The sequence below is a fragment of the Heliangelus exortis genome, chromosome 14, assembly GCF_036169615.1.
Source record: "Heliangelus exortis chromosome 14, bHelExo1.hap1, whole genome shotgun sequence".
Classification (NCBI taxonomy): domain Eukaryota; kingdom Metazoa; phylum Chordata; class Aves; order Apodiformes; family Trochilidae; genus Heliangelus; species Heliangelus exortis.
In genome coordinates, this window is record NC_092435.1 from 5083307 (window position 1) to 5110584 (window position 27278).

The 27278-nt window shown below is 43.0% G+C and overlaps 1 protein-coding gene across 20 annotated transcripts in view; it reads right to left on the reverse strand.

Moving 5' to 3' along the window:
* Nucleotides 1-6915: 6915 nt before the first annotated feature.
* Nucleotides 6916-27278, reverse strand: part of MBNL3 (muscleblind like splicing regulator 3) — an 84545-nt gene continuing 64182 nt past the window's right edge. For 10 of the 20 annotated variants that reach the window (XM_071757940.1, XM_071757932.1, XM_071757946.1 and 7 more), the window contains 7 exons: nucleotides 24851-25051; nucleotides 23197-23433; nucleotides 15793-15943; nucleotides 13426-13461; nucleotides 11257-11351; nucleotides 9669-9742; nucleotides 6916-7136 (listed from right to left, as the gene is read on the reverse strand). In XM_071757940.1, coding sequence (XP_071614041.1) covers nucleotides 9686-9742; nucleotides 11257-11351; nucleotides 13426-13461; nucleotides 15793-15943; nucleotides 23197-23433; nucleotides 24851-25051 — 777 coding nt within the window. In that variant the 3' untranslated portion in view covers nucleotides 6916-7136; nucleotides 9669-9685. The remainder of the gene's footprint in view (nucleotides 7137-9668; nucleotides 9743-11256; nucleotides 11352-13425; nucleotides 13462-15792; nucleotides 15944-23196; nucleotides 23434-24850; nucleotides 25052-27278) is intronic. The other 10 variants (XM_071757934.1, XM_071757950.1, XM_071757941.1 and 7 more) reach the window with 6 other exon arrangements.

The following is a 27278-nucleotide window of genomic DNA, read 5'->3' on the forward strand; positions in this document are numbered from 1 at the left end:
TCTACTTTACACAGTACAGTATAAATGTTTTTATATATTTAAATTAAAAATTTACAATTTAGGAGAACACTCTTTGATTTTAGTGATTGCCTAAAATACAATTCTCTATAAAAAAAAATAGTGATCTGTTGTCAGGTGGTATAATAGTGTAGGGAGTCTTGGTTTGTTTTCATGATTTAAAATAAAAAAATATAATTAAACCAAAGCTAATTAGAAAGAAAAAAAAAAAATCCCATAATCCAATCTAAGAATGGTCTTATCATCCCCTCATCTGCTAGGATACAAAAGCCATGGCAACAAAATCATTTGGCTTCCACCACTATCAAATAGCATCTGTGTACAGTAATAAAGAACTGGAACCTTGTAATTCGGTGTCAGGTAATTCTCTCTGTTGTGTGTTTGGAAAAATAACTTCATTTTATTTAATAGTTGTGTTATTTTTGCATGCTTAAATATCTCATTTGAGAGGCATATAGAGTTATTTTTGATGATTAAGGATGTCAGTAAAGATCACTAGCAAAGATTTTAGCAGTTATGATCATGCTCATACCCCAATGAAGAGAAGTTTGACCAGCTACAATTCATTTCACAATAGTGCAAAGTATTTTTCTCTCATGATTCTATAGTTGAGAAAGAACTCAATTACGAAAATTGATCGTGGCAAAGGGAAACCTTAATTAGAATCAGCTAGAATTAGTTGATTATTTTGTATTAAAGCCTAGGTGATTGTAATACTCACAAAAAAAGGCAACACCTGATTCCCCCCCTCTTTTAAAGACACGGGTGACTGCACGATGCTTCTGCTTTGATTCAGCAAACCACCTCTGTACCAACACCCCACGGGGCAGTGCAGGCTGGCTGGGCACTCACTGCCACTCCAAGGAGTCACAGAATCACAGAATGTCAGGTTGGAAGGGACCTTAAGGATCATCTGGTTTCCATCATTAGCTGGAAACCTCTAAGATGCCAGCAGCAGTGGCTGAAGGTCTCAGACCTGGCAATGACATCTCAGCCCCCCAACCCTGCAATGGGCAGGAAAGGGAGATGGTGACATCAGGTGCCACCACACACTGGTTCTGCTCTGGGGTTCTCAACTTGTTCTGAAGTGGGGATCAGCCCTGTGGCAAAACCAGTAACCTTTCTGAAGCAAATCTAGGCCTGGGGTTTTGCAAAAAAAAATACCAAACCCAAACAATCCAAACCAAATCCTTGTTCCAATCAACAATAATTGGGTCAACATAGGCATTTCAGCTTCTCCAGACCTCAGCCTGGTACTGCAGAGCCCTGGTGGCTCCATGACCATGGCAGAAAGGGAACCAAGAAGCTGTTCAGCAGGCTGGGGGACAACAGCTCTGCTCTCCTGTGATGGCAACTCCAAGGGGCTTGTTAACCCCAGACAGAAGCACCAAGGTGGCCATGATCAGACTCCATCTCCCCATCCTAACATCCATCTGGCAGTGCCAGCTCAGCAGGCAGCATCAGCTCAAAAGAACACCATCCAGCAGAGGAACCAGCCCAAGAAAACTCAAACCACTCCCTTCCTTCCACTGCTTGGCTGTCCTTTCCATTTTGTCAACTTGCCCCAAAAGGGTGAAAAAAAAAAAAAATTAGCAAGTTATGGCATTTCAAAATCCCTCTGAGATTTAACACACTCACTGCAGTGACAGTCACCTTTAACAGACAAACACAGCTAGAAAACAGGATTAGGTACTAGGAAAAACGTGTGCATCCTGCCACAGACCTCTCAGTCCTAATAAGATTCACTGGGAACACAACCAACAACACGACATAGGGTGTGGCTGAAAACATGGGCTGATTGAAAAAGAAAAAAAAAGTAATTCAAATCTTTGCTAGTGACCTTACGAATTAATTAAGCACTGTTCCCATTTCTCTGTGCTGCAGGTTGGAGCTGACCTGTTATCAGTCTGCTGTATAATAAGCTATAGCAAACTACAAAGCTTTTACAACAGCAAAGCAACATCATGCTTTCAGATAAGTTTTATAGCAAAAAACTCCTCCTTTTCAAAGCCTTAGTAATACCTATCTCTTTTACAAACTTTTCCTGTATTATTACAGACTTTTTATATTCAAAATAAGTTCCAAGGATTTCTTTCGTGGACTATGTACATAAGTGCAAAAAAGGTGTGTCTCACACATTCGTACACTAACTGAATCAGTTTAACTGCAGCATATTTGTATCTTCAACACTGTTACGGGGTCATTCCACAATATTTTTTTTTTATTTTTTTTATGTACAGTTCTCGCTAATATAAATTAGTATTAAAATAGTTATATGCTGAATTATTTAGCCCTGATCATAATGTAACTGCGTGAGTGTTCAATTTCTGGAGAAAAGAAAATAGCAGGCAGAGCTACAGTACTGAAACTGATTAATTCTGAATCCCCACCACGTGAATGGATGTGAAATGAAAGCAAGACCGGTCACTACGTTGCAAATAGAGCTGTCACGTTTTTGAAGTGAAAATACTGTGGAATAACCCTTGCCACACAACAATTTCTACAAGCTATAAAACCTGACTCTAAATCCATGTGTTGTAAACTTCTTGACTGAAAAAGTGACATTAAAGACACAAATTCAGCGTTCACATGGGACTTTGGGATTTTAAAAATATTCAATCATATCTTTATCTGACAGTATCGAACTGTACCTTTAACAAGCTCATACTGTTACACATCACTTTTAATTTACATGTGAAAATTTCACAAATAATGTATACAAAGGTAGCCATGTTGTAGTTTTGTTGCCATAGCAACAACAACTTAATATAATTAGTTAACAATGAATCTATCATTGTAGGAGTTACATACAAAGTTAATTTTGTTCTTAAACTGTAAACTATACAAACTAGTTATGGACTGTATTCTATACCTTATCATGCTTCAGTGTTGGTTTAAAATATAACTAAATGGGCTGAATACATGTATTAAAAATCTTAAACTTTCTCTAACTCTCCTTCAAAATTAAATTCATTAGTTACTAAAGATATCAAAAAAGCAATAATGAAAACCTTAAAAACTAATGGTAGAGAAATTAAAAATATATGACATGAATTAATGTGTTGTAGCCTAGTAACAATGCGTTGTAGCTATATTTACATTTGGATTAGGCTATCAACATTTTTTTTTAAAAGTTATTACAGTCTTTAACATACAGTATATACTCTAAGGCCTTCAACAGGCACATGGTAAAATCAGGTCAATATCAAACTAAATCCATTCAACAGGAATGGGAAATTCGATTTTCCTCATAAATTTCACCTCTTTCAATTCTCATGTCTGTGAAATGTACAAGGGATAAACAAAACCAGGACTCCAGTTTCTCAATCACCGCGCGCCCGCGTGTCCCAGAGCTACTCTACCACGTCAGCCAGCAGCCCACGAGCTGGAGGAGAAGCAGACATCTCACCTGGCACATCCATCTCCTCCTCTGGCCAGTTCCACCCACCAGCCACATCCCCATCTCCATCGCTGCCTCAACAGTGGGGTCCAGCCCAGACCCTGCTGCAGAACCGGTACCGGGGCGGCTGGCGGCCCGGCTGTGCCACCCGTGGGGAACACGCCGAGCGACAGCAAGAACAGATGGATGGATGGATTGATGGATGGACAGATGGATGGGTGGCTAGCTGGGTGGCTAGCTGGCTGGCTGGGTGGCTGGCAGAGAGGAAAAGCTCCTCAGAGTGCTGGGGAAGGGGCCGGCGCGGGCTGGCCAGGGAGGTAACAGTTTCTAGAACATCACGATGCAAAAATACAGAGTCAAAAATAATCAGCTAGAAATTTCCAACTAAAAAAACACGGCTGATTGTGAAATCATGTTCCAAATTACTAAAAACACTGTATTTAACAAAAATAATCTTAATAGTTTTATGAATCCATTTTATTTTAAATCCCTCTTTTATTGTCTGCTTATGTTACAGTTTAGTAGTAGTACTTTTTATTGAAACTACTAACAACCTTTTTTTGTGAAAATGATCAATCTCAGCTTTCATTTTCCCTCTGCATGACCCGTTTTATCCAAGTTTCAGCATTTCTTGCATATTGTTTGCATAAGGCTGAGAGAAATGGACAAAGAGAAATAACTTTGGATAAATAAAAAATATAGGTTCATGGAAAGTGGGAAGCTTATAAAAATGTCACTAAAATTATATTGATTTAAACAAACTTACATACATCTCTTGTCAAATAAAGGATGATATTCACGCTTTTATGACATTTGTTTAGAGTCACTAACTAGCTTGGTGACTTTGTAATAGTCTATTTAGGAAATTTATAGTCTGGCGACTTTTTTTTTTTTCTTTTCTTTCTTGAACAAAGAAAATTAGAGCAAGTCATTGCACAACTAGTTTAAATAGTGCTACCTCAAAATGGCATTTTTGCCGAGATTGTTTTGAATTTGGTGAAGTTTAGTGCTTCAAGCTTTTCTTTCCTTAAACTCATTTACAAATTAACTCTAAATTTGCCAGCAATATAAAAACTGTTGTGGCACCTAATATAACTACCCTGAACATCCCTCATTGGACCTCTTTTAATAAAAAATAATCCTTAAATGTTTTTTTTTTTCAGTGCTTTAAATGTGACATGAAAACAGCTGTATTCTAGGTTTACATTCTATGCACATCTATGCCAGATGTTTAAGTTGATAAATAAAATAGGAGGTTACATCAAAGTGTCAAGATATACAAAAATCCATTTAGCACTGAAAAAATTCCAACCTCCTTGAACTCATAAAGCCATACAAGCTTGAATGCATCCTTTCTGGCTTAAGAAGATCAGTTCTGTTCTTTGTTGAGGCACTGGCACAGGTTGTGCAAAACCCATTTTGATACACAAATAATTTCAAACAGGAAGTACTCAAATCCACTTTTTCCACTAATAATGTTACAGTTTTGGGAAACAGAAACTCAGTGGTGAAAAGAACAGGTATGTGGTCACCAATATAATGAGTCACTGATTTCAGGCAACTGCTGCTTGTGAATGCTGATGGCTGGGGAACATCCATGGACACAAGAGGCTGTCAAAAGACAGGGAGACAGGGTTCATAAAGGAGGGTCTGGGGGGGGGCTGGGGATGTTTTTTCCCCTCCTCTTTCAGGATTTGCTGAAATGAATGGAGAGATTCTTCCTGGCTCAAGGCCTTTTTGAGCTGGGCTCTTCAAAGGTGATTTCAGTGATTTCCAGAGGCAAATGCTCAGAGCCTGCCCTGGGACACAGTGGCTCTAGATGCCTCTCCATCACTTGTGGGTTGTGGAGATACACATCTAGTGAACTATCTGCACTCACAATGCAGGAGAGGGGACAAGGAAAGTCTCTACCCAAGGCCGAGGAACTTGGAAAAGTAAAAGAAGCCTGGCTGTCAGATTTTGGCACCCTCCAGGACCACTGTGAGCTTGGGGTTGCTGGATCTCTGGACACTGGACACTTCTTGGTTTCAGTAATGATTCTCTTTCTCCTTGTGTGCAGTTTGTGGATTTACAGCAGCAAATCCATCTCTTTCAAAATGCAAATGATGCTGTAAAGCTGTGACAGGGTTAACTTTGCCTGCATCCTCAACTAAAATGCATTCTGCAGCCAGATTGTTCAGCAACGCAGCATAGTGACAGGTTGGGCTGTCCAGGGTGCACGGGCTGGAAATTCTTCTATTCACGTGTATGAAAAGGAGGTACTGAGAACTAGCCCTTGTTGTGCAGCAAACATTGCTCTTGATCAAGTAGAAGGTGCCAAAATAAATCCACTGACCTACAGGAGCTCCATGAAGATAAATGTTTATCTACAGTAGAAAGCTTATGCTGAGCTTTCCTTGCTTTGTTACTGCTGCGTTTGCTCTAAAGAGCCAGAGATCACGGGGGGGAAAAAAACTAACCACCCATTTATGGAAAATGGTGATTAAATAATTGATGCACGCTCACAAAATTTCAGGAAGAGCCGCATAAAATTTCAGGCTGAAATGTTTCATCATGCTTGGTGGAGACAAGCCCCTGGGCTGCTTGGGCTCAGCCATGGCTGTGGGCCCACTCCAGCTCAAGGCTGGCATTTCCTCCTCTCCAACCCAATGAGTCTTTGCCCAGCTGAAGCTGCCTCACTTCACCACCTCTTTTTGTTTGTTTTGACTGCACCATGAAAACAGCAAGAGAGATTGTGCGCCGTTTGCAGCTGAGAATGCACTTCAATGGACAACAGAACTGCAGAAATCCCTTGATGTGTACCACTGTCTGAGCAAATAAATTCCTGTCCTCTAACTGAGCCTGGGCTTTTGTGGTTTTGGTTTTTTTCTTTTTTTCCAAAAGTTTCCAGAATCAGCTCATTGTATTGAAAGAAATACCCTGAACTGGACTAGAGACAGCTGTCTCTTTTACTTGTACTAAATTACTTGTACTAATTACTTGTACTAAAAATTTGGAGGCTCTATCCAAAGGCAAATTTTAAATGATAAAAGGAGCATTCAACACAAGCAACTTTAGTTGACACTAACAGCAAAATCCAGCAAAGGGCAGAACATTCCTGTGTCGAATTTTTCAAGCACATAATTCCTGTTTCCCACAACAACATTCTTAGTAAAAAACAAACAAAACCCCATAAAACCTACAGTATATGAAAACTTAAGACATGACAATAATGACAAAATGGTATTGAATATACTTGATAATGATGTACACTTTAAAACAAATCAATAGACTATGATGTAAACAAAACAGTAAGATAACACTTTAAAAACAAGACAAACATTTATCCATCGATAGTATACAGTAAACCAACAGTCCGCTGTGCAGATGCACTTATCAGGATGGTAGTCATAAAATGATTAAGTGTGTTAAAGTAATGTGTTATAAAAGTCTATTATAATTTTCTACTTGTATATCTCATATAACAGAGCGCTGTTTGTTAATTGTTTCTATAGTGCTTTTCTTTTTTTTTTTTTTTTTTTCTTTTTTTTTTCTTTTTTCTTTTGACATTCCCATTGATCAGTTTTTGGTTAACATGTAGGCTGCAACAGGCTTACTGTAGAGGTGGTAGAGAATGATAGAGGGAAGAGGGGATATATACAGAAAGGCCATGCGCAGCTTCCCACCAAGAAGTCTTCGTGCTCCATAATTTTACTGTTCAGAATTTCAACATGGTCTGCTGCAGGGAAGAGAAAAAAAAAAGACAAAGAAAGAGAGGAAAGTTAAGAGAGAGATAAAAACGTGTTTTAATAGAAGTCATACCAATATGAGATGTTTACATCCCCACCCTATTGCCCAGGAGGATGCCATTAGTTTGCTGTAGAGTGAAAACATTTTACTCCATTTTTCTGACGTAGGATGAAATTGCTAATAGCACACTTGGCATCCTCTTTAATCTGCACTTAGGGCTTTCCACTTTGAGTGCACTTCACGCACACGGACAAGACAATTAGTGAAAGAGAGAGGTGTGTAAATAAGTCTTATTTTTTGACAGGATGGCAGGCAGAGGGGGCCAAAGCAATCTCCAGTCCCTGTTAACTCCTGCTTCCTTTGGAGAGAGACACAGAAAAGTTACATTAAAATCTGATCCTAAAAAGCCATGAGCAAAAGGCAAACTGGGGTCAAAAACAAAACACAAACACAGAAACCCTGTGCTCTGGACTTCTGGCAGCAAATTATCTCTACTGGGACCAAGACATGGAAAGCCTCCTTACAGAACCCAACACGTGTCTCCTGCAGAGCCAGGGTAGCCAGCCTGGCTACCAGGGCCTGGTCAACCATAGAGGAAAACAACAGCATCTGCCAGACCAGTGTTTCCACTCAGAGCAGCCTTGGGAGCTGCACCTCAACACTGCACAGCACCAGCCAAGGTCCTTGTCTGGCAAAACACTTGAGCACACACAGTTTCATATGCTTGGGTGGCAGCATGAATCTTTGTGTCCTTGAGACAGTTTTTCACCTTCTGTTTAAAATATGCATGCTGCAGCATGAAAATGGTCTTTAAGGGGCTGGGAGCACTAGGGATGCTGGGTGACACAGTGCTTTTCTGCCAGCCTCTAAGGTGGTTTCTGTCCCTTGGTGGTAAGAGGACAAGTGCTTCTGGCAGAGCAGTGGCTCACACAGCCCTCATGAAAAATGTGCTCCTTATCTGTCCCAGACCCTTTCCATGTCACTTGATCCCTAAGAAATGCCATGAGATTCAATGGGTTTCAAGCACAGCTTTTTCATGGTCCTTAACAGCACAGCTCACACTGTTCCTGCACAGACTGTGCCATGCTCCTTATTTGTTAAAGAAATACATCTCATGGAAGTTCCTTGCCTAGTCTGAAATCACTGACAGTGTGGGTTTAAGCACACACATACATACACTTAAAAGTGAGGAGATTTCAGAAGAAAAGAAGCTTCCTGAAATAAATGCTGAAAACAGTCTTAAAGAGTTGAAGAATGAAGCTCTTTCAATGCAAATGACCTCCTTATCAGGTGGAACAGACTGTCTTGCATCAGTTATGGGAACAGGTTAATGTGTCAGGTGCCACGACTGTTGGTTGGCAGAACTGTGCACTGTGTAATGCAGAACATTTTCACTAATGAGGGTAGCTCAGCATTCACCCCTAGACTAATAGGGGTCCATGGAGGCAGTCAGAGAGCCATTTATACATACATATGTATACATATGAGCCATAATAAGTTTATTTAGGTCAACAGAGATAAAGACTGCCACCAATACGAGTAATTTTGTCTGACTGCTAAAGATAACATTAGAGAACTGCTTGTCAAATTAATTTTCAGCACTGAAGTACGTGCCTGAAATATGTGACCTAAGGAAGAAATGGTTTGCATATCTGTGTATGCTAGATGGACTGTACTGGGACAACCTGGTGAGCTTCTGTTGAATTGGCTGAGCTGCTCTTTAGTCTCTTGAGATAAAAAAACCCCACAGTGATGAACTGAAACCCTCAAGGGGTTTTCTCTCATGAACATCAGCTAGCACAAAGAAAAGGAACAGGAAAATTACACTGCTGCTACTACTGTGAAATAATACTCTGTAAGTCAAAGAAAGGACAAACTTCCATCATTCTCACTCAGAGAAAGCCAGCAGCCCAGGAAAGCACAGGATCTGCAGGCAAGGTGAAGGAAATGTTGCTTTCATCCTGATCTTAAACACATACAAAGACCTCTGAAGAAACCCACCATGAACCAGGCTCCCTCTGCAGCTGAACAGCAGATGTCTACTCAGACCAAGCCAGCCTTGCAGATGCAGAGCAGCAGATGATGACCCAATCCTGCTTACCCCAGGAAGGGCAGGATGCTGCTAACAGCACAGGAGAAGTTGCATCTTTTCAGCTGACTCATTACCAGAGCAGTCTTTGCAACAAGAGCACAAACCCCTGAGGCATCTGCAGGCAGCTGGGAGTATTGCAGAACAAGAGCAACCTGTAAACACAGCTGTCAGACTCAGGGGGATGCCAAGAAGGGAGGCTGTGAACACCATAAAACACGTATTTTAGACACAAGGAAACGTTGCTTGTTATAAACCACTGGGCTGATCCGTATCAGTGTTGCATCTGCTGAATTTTTGTTGACAGGACATGAAGCCACTGGGGTCCTTCAGGCTTGGTCCCTGTGCCCAAGACAGCCCCTGCTTTGGGAGATGCAGTGCCCTTGTACAAAGTAATCCCCAAGTAAAGAGAAATACCAAAAAGGAACTTACTGTTCTATCGGGAACTTCTACATCTGTGAAACAAACATGCTGCTACTCAGTTCATCTACTGATAACTGGGATATCTACAGCAAAAACAAAACAAAACAGAACAAAACACATTAAAATATTGTTTTGAAATCAGACTGATCATTTGTCTTCAGTATTAAGTTAGTAAGTACAACTGTGTCTTATAGAACAGGATCCATTCCCAAGGTGTCTTTACTTCACCACACATTAAGTACAACATAGCCGCATCCCTAAGAATGCCTGGGAATACATGGTGATTGTACTGGGATTTTAAATCCATAGACTACAAATAAGACAGAAATGCTCTCAAACTATCTGGCTGGAACAGGACTCATAGAGCAATGCTGCACAGGAATTTCTGCTTTCTTCTCTTGACCAATGTGAATATGAGTAAGACCTGCACTACCTGAAAGTAACACCAAAGCACAGAAAAAGACTGGCAACCCCTACTGCGAGCAGTAAAACACTGCCTAGGACTTTTGCAGGCATAACTTCTCCTGAAAGCCTCATGATCTCACACTAGTAGAAGACTAGAGGATGCCCCCTGAGATATTACTGACATTTGGCATGCCTAACAGCCTCCTGCAGAACTCAGTGACACCCTGTTTTCTCTGCAACAGCTCTAAACCTGAGAGCGTGATGAGTAAAAATGCTAAGATTAGTATTGGGTGAAAAACAAACAAAAAAAAGTGTTTGAAATGCCTCTGGTCTAACTGGGAAAAGTTGTGGCACACCAAACTTGTCAGGAAGTATACTTAGGACAGGTTGTGTGTATACAGTTCAAGACTGGTGTGGAAGCAGCCATCACAATTCAGTATCTTCAAAGGAAAGTTTTGGAGAGAATTATGGCTCGGCAGACATGCATGAACTCCTGTACACTTATGGCAGTGCTACAACGGCATGTACTAAACATCTAGAGTATTTCTGTAGGGATGGGTGACATTATTGGTGCTAAAAAGCTTCAGATTTCATAGCCTCCCCCCCCCCCCCCTCCCCAAATTTGGGGTTTTGGTTGTGATTTTTTAAATTTTTTTTTTAGTGCCACCTTGCAGTGGAGAAAGGCTGCTTTGCGCTGTCACTTCCACTTTCCAGCCAGGAGAGGACATGCCAAAATACCACAGGGAAGGATGCTCAAGGTGGTATTTCTGCTTGGGACTGAAAGCAGAAGCGCTGCAGGTCTTCTGTGACAGTACGGCCAGGAATTTTACAGCCTGGTTTTTTTTTTTGGTTTTTTTTTTGGGATTTGGAGAAGCACCTGCACCCCTGCCAATCGCCCATCCCTACACACCAGCCGGGCTCACCTCCCATCTGGCATGTGGCAGGACGGGCTGGTGTCCCTGTGCTGATCCCCAGACACACACACACACACACAGCACACACACACACCATACACACAGCACGCACACACACCATACACGCAGCACGCACACAGCACACACGCTGCCTCTGTGTGCCCGAGCCTGTGCCGAGCCGAGCTGGTGGGAAAGGTGCTCGGCCCCACGCAGGATCTGGCCCTTGCCCAGTCCTCGAGATCTGAACACGTGAAAGAAAGCCATTGAAAGGGCCAAACCTGATTGGCGGTAGCTGTTGCAGCGAAGGGGACGCTGGTGGCAGGAGTTGTTGCTGCAGACACAGTGGTGGGCGTAGCACCGTGCATCATGGGCACTTTCAGAAGGGAACCATGGAAGCGACATACGGGAGGGTGGAGCGCATATATATATTTTTTTTTTATTTTTTTTTTTTTTTAATTTTTTTTTTAATGTAACCATGGCAACATGTGGTGGATTTGGGGGCGTGGCAGGAATCACAGCAACAAGCCATGTGACATCGTCATGAAGGACACATCGGGGCGCAGCATGCAATCACAGTGCAAAGCAAGACAGCGTTGGGAAAAAAATAAACAAGAGAGAAGGGGAAAAGCCAATTACAATTATAATTAAGGAAAAAACCAAAACATTCTCAACACTTAGTACATTTATAAGCAGAACAATGATGTATTAGACTCTTAGGGCCGAATTTCCAAAGGGGGGAGAGGGTGGGTGTGCTAGCAAAAGCCCACGTCAGCTCACACCCGTGGGGAGTTAGACACAGCCAGTGCACGTTGCTTTGGGTGGGGACATTTTGGCAAGCGCACCCTCCCACCCACCTGGGAAAGCTCATCCCCTTCCCTCCCCACCCCGCCAGCAACCAGAGGTACATGATGCACTTTGCAGTGGCTGCTGCAGCCCTTTCACCAGATTTTCTTGCCTCTCTCTCTAGCACAGGACAGAGCTGGTGGCATGGCAAATGAGCGGTTGGCAGCCCGAGCTCTCTCTGGACAAATTCAGCATGCTCCTTTCCACCCTTATTCTAGAGTAATAGGCAAAACTCCTCTCTTGCAGGGCTGGGGGGGGATGGAGAGGGGAGAAGAGGGAAATTTTCCCAAGAGGGAAATACACACAAATGCATCTGAGCAGCTACAGTTTGCAGAAAGAGCATCCCTGAAAGGACATCACAGCAGCAGGGAGCCTGGCAGTCTCCTGAAGCTGTGCATCCCACAGCTCACAGCGCTGCAGGGGATGCTCCAAGGCACACACAGGCATCTCCCAAACCCAGCCTAGGTTTTTAGGACAGGGGAGCCTGCAGGAAGGTCTGGCTGTTCCTGCAAACACGTGGCAGGGAAGCCTTATTTGCCTTCCCCTCCATCCCAGCAGACATGGCCAGCCCCAGCAGGGAGCAGGTGTGCCTGTGGGCTGGGCACACTTCAGCAGGTGGGTTGGGGTTTCCTACAGGGAGGTGTGTTTGAAGGGCTCAGCTCACCATCAGGCAGACAGTGTATCCTCTCTGTGCTATAGGGATGGGGATGTTTGAAAGCAAAGTGCTTAGCTATTCCTGCTCCCTGAAAGTCTTGCACCCTTCCTGGGGCTTGGGGCTCCTGCTCCCACCTCTCTCCCTCTGGCTGAAGCACACACACCCCTGGATGCTGGGAGTCTTGTATGACCTTGGTTAGAGAAGGAACGCTCACCTTTCACCCACCCTGCTGTGCTCAGCAGCTGTAGACAGAGGGGAAGGTCCCTCAAAGACCTGCACAGGTTCCCAGTAAGACTCAGATGCTGAGCCTGAACATACTGAACCACTGCAGCATCAACCAAGCACGTACTCAGCCCTGCTGCCTCACTGCATCCCACATGCACCAGCAGCGTTACCTCCCTATGGTCCCTTGCACCTGTACAGCTGACATTTCACTAAAGAGATGAATCTTCAGCCAGTGCATAGTTTAAGCCCTGCTTCTCCCACTGCACAAGCAGTGCCCTGCTCTGGCAGAAGGGCTGACCCCAGAAGTGCTCTTCCTTAGTACCTTTATTTAACCAGTCTCCTAAAACATCCTCAGGACAACTGAAAATCCAAACTCTAATCCACCTGATGCCTGATACAAAAAAATAAAGCAACAAGACCCTCCCATCACAATTTCTTTTAGTTGGATGACTTAAATGGGTTGTAAAGACATTCAAGTGATAAATTTTTGTCTCTGTAGCAGAAATAAATAGGGGTGAGAACACATCACCTTACATTCTCTTATTAGTCACACAAAACACTGCACTGCACAGAAATTAAAAGGGGTACAACCATTTAAGCCTCAAAGAAGACAGCAGATAGACAGTCACACCACTCAGCCACCCAGGTTCTCACTGATGCACACTAACTTGCTGTCTCTTTCAGATTAGGAAAAAGTTGAGAAGTTTGTGTAGAAAAAACCTACCAACGCTTGCAGTAGGTGTCATGCACAGAACTGACCCTGCACACCATGCATTGAAGCGTGGAAAGATGAACAAAAGGGATATTTCATTAGTGAAGCTTCAGTGTTAGAAATTACTTTAACTAAAAAGCAGGTATTCTCTTTGCAGCATTCAGTATTTAAGCACATGCAAACAGATTCTGCATATTTCTACATAGTTTAAAAATCAGTTTTAAGAGATCATAGCAAACCAAATTAATTCTTGAATTCTTGGGTAGTAGAGAATGTAATTCTTCTCCCACCCTGGTATTAAATTATATGAGCTATCCTAGAAATCAGGGCTGTTGGGGTTTAATTTCTTTTTGGTATCAGGTATGTTATTTCTTTTGATCATGTCAGCAGGAAGCAAACTGCTCCTTAAGGAATGTGACACTCATGTTAAAACCAACTTTACAAAAGCAATTTACCCCTGCAAGCAGGGACCAGGATTCAGTCTCTAGTTTAAGCTGAAAGAGGCAGGTTTGGTTTTTTTTTCTGGGCTTGAAACAATTGTAGTGATGATGCCATTTTGCACAGACACCCTGACTTTCTCCTCCACCACAATCCATGATGCTGATCTCTCAATAACTGAATGGGATGGACTAAGAAAAGCAACAACTCGCTGCTGCTCCCCATGGTGTGAGCTGCTATGTGCCACTTCTCTGCTTTGCCTTCCAAAGCACTGCAAAGGCTGAGACCAGATCTGCAGTCTGATGCCTAAGGGAAAATGGGGATGTGTAAACTCAGAGATCTGTCCTCTGACTGGAAATCTGCTGCTCTGCCCAGCATTCGTGTCCTCAGATGAGGACAGGTGCCAGCAAACAGACCCTGTTTATGCACCAGCTCTGTGCATAATTCCACTGCCACAAAAGGAGGCACAACAGCACAGTGTGAGAGCTGGGAAAAAGTCCTTTACAGTGCTCACATCAGAAACCTGAGTCCTTACATCAACTTTCACAACTGCAACCTCGAGGAAGAGGAGTGTGTAGCCAGCTCAGGGACTTGGCACTCTCAGAGGTGTCAGTGTTTCCTGAAGAAGTATTTTGCTTGGCACCTAACACAGTGCAGTTCAGTCAGCTCAGCCCCAGCCCCTCCAAGAACACTTTGCAGAGCACATGAAGGGGGTGGCTCCCACCTGAGTTCCTCCCCCTGTCTCCTGAGACAAAATCCCACTTCCCTGGAAGGACATTTTGGGAGCTGCTGGGTTCTCAGTGCCTCCAGAACGGGAAAGCCACATGAGCACAGGGTTTAGGTCTCACTTATTGGAAACCACACTCACACCTGAGCCATTTTGGTCTCTGTGTAACACTACTTCTAAAGCTTTTACCCTGACAATAAGGAATAGTAAGGCCAAGGTACAGGTCCACTGAATGTTCATCAGAAGAGGCCAGCCCAGGGAAAACACTTAAAATATTTTTCTAAATACTATCTAGCAAGTGAATAAACCTTAAACGTTAAAAACTCTGCCCGTTCAATTTTTTTATGATACTTTGCAATGATAATAATGATACTGCAAATGGAGAGATCAACTCTGGAATATTCCTAATTCAGCCACTTATAATACTACTCTAAGCAGGTTTTGTTTTTGATTTGGCTGCAGAGGCTAGAGGTTAATTGGCTAGTCAGCAGTCACATCTGCAATGTCAATATTTTTAGTCCTGCATATATTACTGAACTGCATCTTTCAATTTTACTTTGAGACCTTACAGGTACAATAAAAGCTGGGAGTTAAATTGCTTTTAAAAAGCCTAGGCTATCATACTGGGCAAAAGACAAGCAAGAGGGAAATACATGCCTTTAAAGAGGATTATGTAATTCGTATTTACTAAAGATGAACTGTTCCCTCAATAAACATCAGGGCTGCTGAAATATGTAGGTCACTGAGATAGAAGCTCAGAAAAGTACCTGCTGCTTCAAGTGAGCAGGCAGAGAGGTCCACAAGACATTTTAACATGAGTCCATAAGAGTGCTACACAAGAGTCAAAGAATTAATTTGGGATTAACTAGTTGAACCATAAGGAGGAGAAACAGAAAGTATGAATTCAAGAATCATGCAGACATTTTTCTTAGTTTCACCACTCAAAAAAACCCCAAACCAAACAAAAAAGGCAAAGAAGGTATTCTTTACATGTAAAAAGCTCTGAATTGTAGTAAGTGAATGAAAAATTTAAAAAAAAAAAAAAATCAAAGAAAAACCTTAACTTTTCACCCATTTTTAACACAAAACTACACACTGATAATACTATTTTTTTTTTTTTTTTTGTTGGGGACCGTTATAAATCTGTTCATAGCTCAACACTTAGGTAATAAAAAAGGCAAATATGATGCTAGGGAAAGCAAGGAGACACTTACCTGTAGGAATGAATGCAGGCTGTTGCAACTGCATGTTGGCTAGAGCCTGTTGGTAGTGGAAAACGCTTGGGTTAAAGACTGTGGTGGCACCATTGTTTTTTTCAAGTGCTGGCCTCTTTGGTAAAGGTTGAAGTGCACCAGGCGGCAGGGCCTGTGGATAAGGGAGTCATTAAAGACAAGTGGGAGTAAAAAAAGTGGCCCAAAGGTAGACCAAGCATGCAATAAATAATAGGGGCTCTTGGCTGCAAATCACCTGCAATTTTATCAACTTAGCAAGACAGGGAAGAGCAGCTAAATCACGGTAGAAGAAGTAGGTGAAACCACAACTTCACGAGGTAAGCAGCTAGTAAATGCAAGAGCAGAAGGGGCAGAGTCCAGAAGGAGGAGGGATTCTAAGGCAGCTTTTCAGCAAAACTGACTTGGGCACACAGGATTAAAAAGCATAAGGAAAAGGAAGAAGTGATCACCTGGACAGGATACTACAAAGAGCAGTTGCAGGTATCAAGCATTTTAAAAAAACCAAAACAAAACAACAAAAAACCCCAACAAAAACAGGTAAGAAATAGAGTACATGACTAAAACCAAGACTAGCATAAGCAACAAATGCCATGGGAAAAAGGGATGCTTGCCTCTGCCTGTTTCAACACCCACCTACACGTATGTGTGCATAAGTGGAAGCGTACATGCAGCTGACCCATGTGTCCAGGTGATAAAGCAGGAGCTGTTGCTAATTACATCCATAAAGTTATACTCATAGTAAAATGCATTTCCACTTTTTAGTAGAGAGGATGAGCAACACAGCCAAGGACAGGCCTCGTTCTTCACCATTTGCAGCTATGGCACAGAACAGCTCCAACAGATTTGGGCTTACTCCCAGTTTCCAGGTGTCCTCCAGCAGCAGTTGAACACTGCTCGCTCGTTATTAACAGTGAAAAAAGCCATTGACAAATCTGGTGTTCCAACAAGATCAGGGTGGGCCTTGCCATCAAGCAAATCCTCTCTTTTTGTTCTATCACAGCACCAGGCTTCTTCTAGCCTGTCAAACCTGTTTCATGATCAGACTTGGTAAAAGGCATTAACCCAACTCGGGAACTTTTCTCAGTGAGTTACTCATCATTCATCGAAGCATGTCTCAACAGCAAAGTAGTATGTCAGGTTCTTAGGAGACAGGAATGTTTCTAATGATTTACAGCTTTACATTGTACCCAAGTAGAAACACATTTTTTTTTTTTTCTCTCCACATTGTGATAGAAAAGGGTCCTTTTTAATTATGCCCTGCAGTCCTTTTGCACGTAATGCTCCCATTGACGTCAATGAGATTTACGCACGTGGAAGTCATGCGGAATCGGGTCATTTCTGCCTACTTGTTAGTCTGGATCATGCAGAGAAGCAATGGCTGAAAAATAAGGTTATCAGTCCTGTTGGGTTTTAGTGGGTGACAGTGAAGGGTAGGGAATGGAGGAGGCTTAGCAAATGAAGGGTTAAGGTTACAAAAACAGTACTCAGGAGAGATTTTAAAGCGTTATGAAGAGCAACACACAAGAGAATCTAAGTGCAAGCTTGCAACAGTTTACCATCTAGAAACAGGTTTCATTTTAATTTGCTTTAGGAGACTGCTCATCTGAGAAATGTTAAGCAAGATACTTCCAGGCAAAAAATTACTCCATTCTGTCTCTATTCACATGGTGGTTTCAATATTAAAATAAAATAAATAATAAAAAAAGAAAATTAGAAGAAATTGCATTTGCAAAACTGCCCTCAGACATGCACACATCCTTTGCTAATGCTAGGAGGCATTCAGTGCCAGCATTAGGACTTAATCTTAGGTAAAGATCTAAGAGTTTCCATTTCTATAGGAGCCCTTATCAATATCTATGTTAAATCTGATTGTATCTACATCTCGGCTATTTAATGACAACCACATCAATGTTCCTCTAGGCATGGGACAGATCTGCAGTTTGTTGAGTCTGGAGTAGCTCCACTTACATCAGAAGTGTTTTACAGACTTAGACTGAAGAACCTGCAGCTTAAATTCATGCCTCTTACTGTGCCTGACTGCAAAACATTCTTTTTCAGATGCTTCCAAAATCTGTCTCAGAAAAAAAAAAATACTAATTATAGCAAAGCAACTGTGCCAGGCACATAATGGACTTTTGACTCCTTGCTTCTTGGCCAAAGGCTGTCACCACCCCAAAATGCCCATTATCCCATAAAGACAGTGCCAAAAGCAGAACAGCTGAATGCTTTGAGACCTTGCTGTGATGCCCTGACTCTTTCCATGTGGGACAATTCCTGAGCCCAGCACTGCAGTCAGAGTGAGAATACAAACACCAACAGGCCACAGGGATTTCAAGGCACAATATACTACCCCATCCTCTCACTACCCATTTTACTACCCTGCTACAGCCCCTTAGAAGCAAGGGAGAGAAAGGAGCTGTGACAGTCCCACTGCTGCTCCCTGAACTGCACACCCTTAGGAAATGCCTAAAGAGCAGCTAGGTGGAGAAGCCCAGATTCTGAGCTGAAGATCAGCTCTGACATATGGCATCAGCAGGGACAGGAGCCAGGAGCCTGTCTCAGTCTGCAGAGGGTTTGACACAGCCTTCTGGGTCACCTCTCCTACCCTGGCAGCTGGAGAAGCACACTTACATGAACACACCCTGAGGATGTGGCTCCAGCTGTCTCCAGCCTATCTTATTTTTTACATGAAAGTGCAGGAGGGCCCAGAGGGACAAAAGGATTTGGCTTCACCACTTCTCCAGCCCTTGTGTTGAGGTAAGAGCCCCAGGTCAGGAGCATTGCTCACTGAAAGGTTTATCTGCATGTGCCTGGGAGAGGTGTCTTAAATTGCACGTGATATAGTTGGGCCAATACAGCTCTCACACTGTCAGGAAACTGGCAGGGACACTGGAGCAAACAAGTGTGTCTTATTTGTCATCATTTCTGTAATAGTCTCAGGACCTGCAGGAATTTTAACAGTCCATGAAGGGACACTGCACTATGTCCTGGTTCTGAAGGAATCCCCCAAATATGTCCTGAAGCACCTACAAAAGGCAATGGGAGGCTCCTCACTACATTCTGACTTTACCAAATTCTGTAGCAAGTGCCTCCCTGCTGCAGAACAGAAGCTAGACTAAATCTTTGTAGCTATAGAACTTACTTTGTGACTTTTCCTCATCCTGCTGCTTGTGATTTCCCTTTGGACAATCTCTGACCATCAGTAGCCTCTGCCACTATTTCCAACTTCCTTTTTTGCCTGTGTTTGTGTGCACACAGAGCTACGTAACCTATAAAACACTATCAGACCATCTGTACTGGTGAAAGGGTTAATTCAATTCAGTATCCATGTGATACTGACACCCACACTGACCCCAACAAACCATTCCCACTACAAAAATGCCTCTCCTTTTTGGGCTGAAAAAGCCACATCACAGTTGGAACACAAGCATCTGAACAGAGAGGTTTGTGCCACTTATCTGCATGGCATGGAAAGCAATCTTTCAGCATGACTGACAGATAAAAAAGCACTGCATGCCAAAGTCAAAATTTCCCACGTGCTGGTTAACAACCCTCTTGTTATTTTTTCCTGAGAGGAGAACTGAATTAAATCTTTGCAACAAACAGTTTAATTGCACCTCAGAATTCCCCTCAGATCACCATTTCCTGAGTGCAAATCACACTTCCACCCCTTCGCACGTAGCAAAGACGGGCTGGGTCTGCATCTGTCTTGTTGCTTCAGTCCAAGACACAATAAATAAAAAATGATGTGAGAGAGGGCTGAGGTGGCACCCATTCCCTGGAATGCAGCAGAAGCAATCTGAGTAGTTTCCTCTGAAAATTACACTTGCTCTTATCACTGATGTGGATCCTTCTCTGGAGCATCCTTCTCAAAGCTTCTCCATGAGCACTGGGCAGCAAGAAGCTGTTAAATCATTTTACAGCATAATTCTGTAACTGCTGGTGGAAGCTGGTCCCCACCAAGGTTTCCTACTGCTGATGCCTAAAACTCTTGATAAGGAAGCCTCATCACTACTTAAAAAAAACATAAGCAAAAAGAAATCTTCAGAGGGGAAGGGGAATGCATCATCCTTGTTTTCTTAGCTCTGGGAATGAGAAGCAACACCAGCTTTACAGTTTCAGGGCTCTGTGTCCACTCTTCCCTTTCCAACCCCTACAGCTGGGCCACAATTTTTTTTGAGGATGTATTTGATCCCTCATTATTTGGGGTGAACAGGAAGGAATTTTCTTCTACAGAGCCAGGACTAACAGCAGACTGGGAAAACGGCTTTTGTCTCACTGAGAGTGTCATGAAAACAGGTGAAACATATCTGAAACTCAGAAAATAATCAAAGGTAGCTTATATTAAGACAGCTTGCAGACAGCTTGTGTCTGAGACTGAAGGCCTCTGTCACACAGCGTTATAGGGGAGGAACCTGAGACAGAGCCAGTGCAGCAGCAGCCACCTCCCCAGCTTACGAAACACAAAACCAAAGTCCTGCGCTGCACTTGATTCAGTTCCCAGCACAGATCTCCAAGGGTGCTGCTTAGCTCTCTCTCTCCTAAATTTGAGTTGTGCCCGATGCACAGAACACCCTCCTGGCAGGCAATGCCAGCATGACATGCAGTGCTGCTGGGCATACCATGGAAAGTTGCTGGCTCTGTCCTGCAGCACCCAGTCCTCTGGTGCACCCATCCAGCACACAGCAGATCTAATGATTTAAACTCCCACAAAAATACTGCACCTCCCAACTCTTAAGCTGTGACTGTTTGGAAAAACACTTTTTAAAACCCAGAGCTGCCTCCCCCCGTGGATTATTCACTGCCTCCAAAACACATCCAGGCTTTCAGGAGGCAAAGCTGAGACCACGGATGGATGGCGTGTGGCATGTCTGAACGCACGCTGCAACATTTCTGGCTGGAATGGGCAGTCTCCCCAGGTGCTAACACAACAGAGCAGGGGTGGAAGGCTCTCATGCAGACTAAGATGGTTACGTGCAAAGCCAGAAGGTGAAAGGTCCAAGTACCAGGTCAAAGGTTGCCTCCAGCGGTCGCTTCAGTGATCTGACAGCTGGCTGAGTCTTAATTAGCAGGCAGCGAGCACATGATGGCAATGGGCCAGGGAGGGGGGGTCAGGCACAGTGACAAAAACAGCAAGCAGAGGTGTGTCAAGAAAGAGCAACATTTTGGGGAGGTGAAGAGAAAAATAAATTAAAAACGAATGCATTATACAGTATATTAAAAAGAAGAGGCATGCACAACAAGAGGTGGCTGAGTAATTTCTGGGCTTAGTGGCTAGTCAGCTTTTTGCCTCAGTAAGCTTCACACCTGATGTCATCACAAGACATGCTTTAGAGCACCTTCACACAGCTGGCAGAGTGGGTCAGAAGCTCTCAGGGACTAACACCTGCAGGTAGACTTGTACTGGCCTTCAGCTCTAATTCTGCAGCTACATGCCATGCAGAGGTCAACAGGAGCATTTGTGGCAAGGGAAGGACCACTGGTAGAGAAAGGAGGTTCAAGCAATGCTGATGGGTGCTGTCCTGAACTGGGGACTAAGCCTGACCCAGTTCATCTCCCCGTGCTGCCCTGCCTGCAGCCAAGCAGGAGTCAGTAAAGCTACTACTTTTGCATGTCAAGTAACAGCAGGAATGAGGCCCTGAGAAATATCTTCTGAGTTTAGATATGAAGTAATTTCAAATCTGTTCTAGAAGGTACACCCATTTGTCTGGCATATGTTTTTTGATGCAAGAAAACTGGGCACAATTCTTCCCTTTATTGAAGTCTTACTACTCAACAAGTACAGTAAATGCATCAAACCTTGAAAAGTCAATTAATAATGTAAGTTGTTTTGGTAGCAGGGGTGATACAACAAGCCATCAATAAATATTTTAAAGATTCTACTTAATGGCATACAAATAGGGTTAATTACATTTTTAAGAGAAGCCAGCATGAATAAAACATTCACTGGCTCTGGTTAAGTAGCAGTGTCCTAGATAATTAGTGAAAATGTAAAGATTCAATTCTAAAAAATAAGAGTTTTGTTTCAGAAGGTTCTTTTTCAACAGACCTGGGCTGTTATTTCAGCAGTGACAAAAATAGTAAGAAATCTAATAAATAAACTCTGCATGACAGCATAAATTAGTTCTTCAAATTACATTGCAGGTAATACAGATGCTACACAGAAGGCAGTTGTTCAGTTTCTAGAATCTTCCCTGTTTTGCATTACATTTCACCATGACCAAAAGGCAACCTCTTTTACTGTCTTTAAAGAAAGCTATTTAGAAAAACTTTAATAGCCTTACTATGCTTACTTTGCTAGATCAAAAAGCACAAACTTTAAAAATATTTGTTATAAAAAAATAAAATTACAGAATCGATGATGTTGGAAGGGACCTCTGAAGATTATCTTAGACCAACATCCTGCTCAAAGCAGAGTCACTGAAGAAGCTTGCTTCCTGGAAGAAGCAACTTGTTGCAGTGTTTGACCACCCTTAGGCTGAGAAAGTTTTTTCTTAAGTTTAAATGGAATTTTATTTCATTCTGCACCCACTGCCTCATGTTCTTTTACTAGGCACCACAGCAAAGAGTCTGCCCCTGTCTTCTTTACTTCTCCCATCAGGAATTTATACACATGGATAAGATCCCCCCGAGCTGCTTTCTCCCTCCACAGCCAGAGCATCCAAGTTCTCTCACCTCTGGAATAAACTGGTGCCATTAAACCAAATTCAACAGGATGACAAACATTTACTCCAGCTGGGAATAGGATCTGGTAAGTCCTCCTTGAAGAAGGATTTTTTTTTTCTACAATTCTTTTTAGAATTGTAGCTATCAGAAATCACAAGTCAAATTAAAATGCAGGTAGGATTTTACTGCACCTCTACTAGGTCCATGGTATCCAACAAGTCTGAAAGTCATTCTTGGAGTCTTGTCCTTTCACTAGCCTTGACAAAGGTACCAGGCACAAGTGAGCTGGGCTTGAACAACTGATACCTGGTCTGCTTTTAAATCAGTGGAAATTTTGCTACTGACCCCAGCAGGCCAGGATCTCCCTGCAAAGGATCTATTATGGGAGGAACAGCCTTTGCTTTTGTTGTGTACTCAAGAAGCTGAACTAAAACCTACAACTTAGCCAGAGAAGGTGCTGGTTCCAGGTGCTACTCTACTAGTATGATGATAGCTGATGATTCATGACAGCAAATCCCATGACCTGATGTAGTGAGATGCCCTGCTCCACTCAGAGCTTCATGCTATGGTGGGCAGACAGAAAGGATGAAGAGGTGGGATTCATATTTCACATTCTCTCAGCTCTCTACTCAGCCATTACAATGCACTCTGCTTTTCCACAAATGACACAAAGGAAATCTCTTAGCAATAGAAATACAGCTTGGTGAGAGCTCTACTTACCATTGCAGCTGCAGCTGTCTGGTTCACCTGGTGTTGAGCTGCCTTGATTTTGGCTTGCAGGTGTGCAGGAGGATGAAAGTACTTGCATTTCTCCCTAGAGCATCGACCTTTGATGTAATCCATGCAAACTGTAACAGTGTTTTCATTTGTGTCTATCATTGCAATATCTATCGGGTGAGCATAGCGACAATCATTTTCACCACGTGTGCAATTTCCACGCTGAAACTCTCGACAAACCTTGAAAGAAAGTCACAGTGTTGAGCAGAACACCAAGGAACTCTTCATTCAGTATTTTCAACATAGAATGCCATCAGTTCAGCTGCCCACATTAAGCTATAAACATACCCTAAATTCATGCTCATTCTAGGCAGCACATAAAACACCCCAACACCCCTGACACTACCAAGGGCAATCACCAAATGCAAGTGAAGTTCCGAATTTGTGCAGCATGGAAAGTGACCCCAGAAAATGATGTTTTGTCAGAACTCCTGGAGTTCAGGACTCCTTCCCTACCTCTAAAACTTGTATGTTATTAACTCTGATATTTGTGTCTGAGCTGGATTATGTGTTTGTTATGGAGCATGCTCACGGGCAGGACATTTAATTCTAAAATGCTGCATGATGTTGTTATTTGCAACATGTACCTTTCCTTAAATATGAGAAGCCTCTTCCACATAAATAATCTCACTGCCTTCCACAATAAAATTCTGACCCTGGGGTTACATGACAGTGCTTTTGATTACAGTACAATTTGGTTTTAAGGTGTTAACAAAATTTCTAGCTTTACAAAGATCATGCAGATTCTCCTAAGCTATGAGCACTGAAGTACCAAAGACAGAGAACCATCTTTCATAAAATGGATCTGGCAAGGTTTCTTAAGAACTTTCTTAAGAGCTTTCTGAAGAACTAAGAAATTCCTAAGGACTACAGCTGGTGGTGTTGATCACATACCAGTGCACTATCAGACTGAGTGTGGGGCAAGGTGAGATGTTACATCAGAACAGAAGCAATCAGCAAGGCAATAAAAAGTGTGTGACATAAAACAATGCATTTTGAAATTATATCTTTCTCCACTACCTCCCTGTCTTATAATTTACACCTTCAGGGGCCTCTCAGTTTAGTTCCTCAACCCTTATATCCTGCAGAGCCTCTGCTTAGGGTTTGAAAGACATTTACGACTCCTCTAACACCAAGACCCGCCATGCACAGCCAACTGCAAAGGGAAGAAGGGAGAAAACCCCTTTCCAGTGGCCTGTAGCAAGCATTCCCAACAGTTTAATGCTTAAAAGTTTTCTGCAAAAGCTCAATAAGGCCATCTCAAGACAAGGGAAGTGTCTTACTTCAAAAACATCTCCCACTCCACTCAGTGAGTCACCTAACCATCCACATGCATTTTTCCAGTATGGCAGATCACACACAGAAAATAATCCCAAATCCCTGACAAAGTGCTCCCAAATTTCCAGGGCCTTCCAAGGATTTGAGATCAGGCCCTGCATGAAAGTCTGCTCAAGCAGAGAGAAACAGCCCTGTGTCAGAAAAGCTCTGAGTTCAACTCTGTGCAGTGCTGCATCAGGGCATCATAGCAGAGCTCAACAGCTGGGCCCACATGCCCTGTTCATTCCTGTCAGCAGTATCATATCAGATGTCTAAATACCTCCAGTTTATCCGTACGCATCAGTTTCTGCCCAGCAGAGCCTCCTGGTACTGTAACAGCAGGATTTCCAGAAACCAGGACAGGAGTATTTGGTAAAAGCTCTGCAGGAACCAAGCCCATCCCAGGAGAAACGTGACTCAGGTAGGGACTAAAAGCCATCGTGGGGCTTGTTGCAAGCGATGGAGTCACAGGAAACGTTGTCTGCATATAGAAAGAGGAAAACCAACATATTAGTTAAAAGATTCTGTCTTGGATTACCCATCAAAGCCTTTCAGCACCTTCAATCCTTTTAGACAATATGATTAGCAATATCAAAATGCTGTGCTCTCCAATCTATTCATTTATCGCCATTTTCCTGCGATCCATTTGTTTCTCCTGACTCACAGATTTGTGACTCACCCTGAACACAAGGCATCTTTATTTGCCAGATCAAAGCATATTGATGATCTTCATAGTTTAATGACACAATTAAGGATTTCATGCCAGCAATTAGAGCTGGTCCAAATTAAAGAGACTTCTCATTCCCAAATAAACATAATAAACATTTCAGCTGCTGTAGTGCTGGATAGAGACCTCAGGATTAGCTGCAGCTCCAGGACCTGGAAGCATGAATCTCCATCAGTGTGGTTCAATTCACTATCAGCCTGCCTTACCTCCACAGCCAGTGAGACTCAAGTAGATAAATGGGATCATTTAGACTCCAGCAAGGCATCTCTGCTACAGTATACTTGCAAACTTAGCATTCTGCACATCTGGGGTTTGTTTCAGACTGTCAGCAGCCTCCAGGCAAAAGCAATTTTACAGGAGCATCCTGAACCTACGCTGCACCTGAATGGCAGCAAGAGGGACACCAAACTCACCTGTGCAACAGTGTGCCTGACCTCATGGCTCTGCCAAGTACAGGTGGGGCGTGGGCTTGGAAGAGCCATGGACAGAGCATACCAGAGGAGGTGGGCCAGCACGAAGTCCAGGACCCCAGCTATGCTGTGAGGAGTCTCCATGAGGAGACAGAAATAAGAAGCCAGGAAAATCATGGCTGCTTCTGATCCCTACATGGTGTTTGACAGCCCTTGAAGCATGGCAGAGCTTTAGCACCAGTGGCCAGGCAGGTCTCCAGCAGTCTGGTCTGGGAGAGGAACTGCTCTTGTGCCAGGTAGGGGAGATGACACCAAATTCCTAAGCAGGTGCTCAGTTTAAAGCTTGTGAATAGCCCCTATAGCCAGAGAGTTTGCAAGACTTTAAAGCACCAGATCTGAGGGAACATTTGGGAATGAAACCAGTTCCAGATAATTAAAAATTCCACTACCCACCCCAAAGACCACAGCTTGCAAGCCAGAAATCTTGCTTCTGAAACAGGAGCTCCAGCAGCCCCCAGGGAAAGGAGCCTGTGACTTGCAAATGATTTTTATTTTCCCTCTGTCACCAGCTCCACTGTGAATTCTGGGTTACAGTTAAAGCTTTTCCCATTTGCAGGTGTGTGTGATGCCACACACTCAGTAGTGTGAGCCTCTACTCAACAATACATGCAAGTGAGCTTACAAAACATCCCAAAGCATTTTTTGGCCACACACATCATCCCCACAATTTGTATCTCTAGTCCTGTGAGTTTCTATAAGAAATCACACATGGAAAATGTGTTTATTGACAGCACCTTCATCCCAGTATTTTCACACACTAAGAAACAGTTTGCTGTGATCAGAGAGCAGGTAGCCCCCAAGTAACACCAGCCAAGCTGTACTAACCCACATTTAGCTTAATGATGACCTTCCTAAGGTAAGAGTGACAGCAAGCAGCTGCTGACAGGTCACTGCCAGCATACATCCCACTTTCTCCTCCTCAACAAGGAGACCTGGCCTCCAGAATCAGCAGTGCTGGGTGCATTAAATGTAGCAGAACCAAATAATCCTCTCTGGGAGGGAGTTCCAGTTTTCCATCTTTTGAGTCTAAGTCATGCCCCACTTCAGCTGATGGGAGACTTGAACCATTAAACCCAGAGATCCTCCAGTGCAGAGCCCCTTATTAAATAATTTTCTACTCTCTTTCAGTTTTCTGAGGCTTTCAGACATTTTAGACCTTTTGCTGCTAGAAAAAGCTCTTTAAGGCTCTATCCAAACACTGTGACTCCCTGAACACTTCAGTGAGAAGGCAGCATCCCCATTAAGGCTGTTTTCTTTTGTGCAAGTACCAGTAGTTACAGTGGCATCTGCTGAACTTCTGCCACCATTTGCAAAATAAAAAGTATTTTGAGGAGTTTCTCAGCCTGGCCAGTCTGCACGGGGTTATGCTGGGTTTTGTGTATCCATAGTATCACAAACCTTGCAGCACATGTTGTTTGCACAAATGTGTGGGCAAATCTACCCTATGTATTTCCAGAACCCAACACAGAAGGAGTCCTGGGTATCCTGACAGAGCAGGTGTGGCACAAACA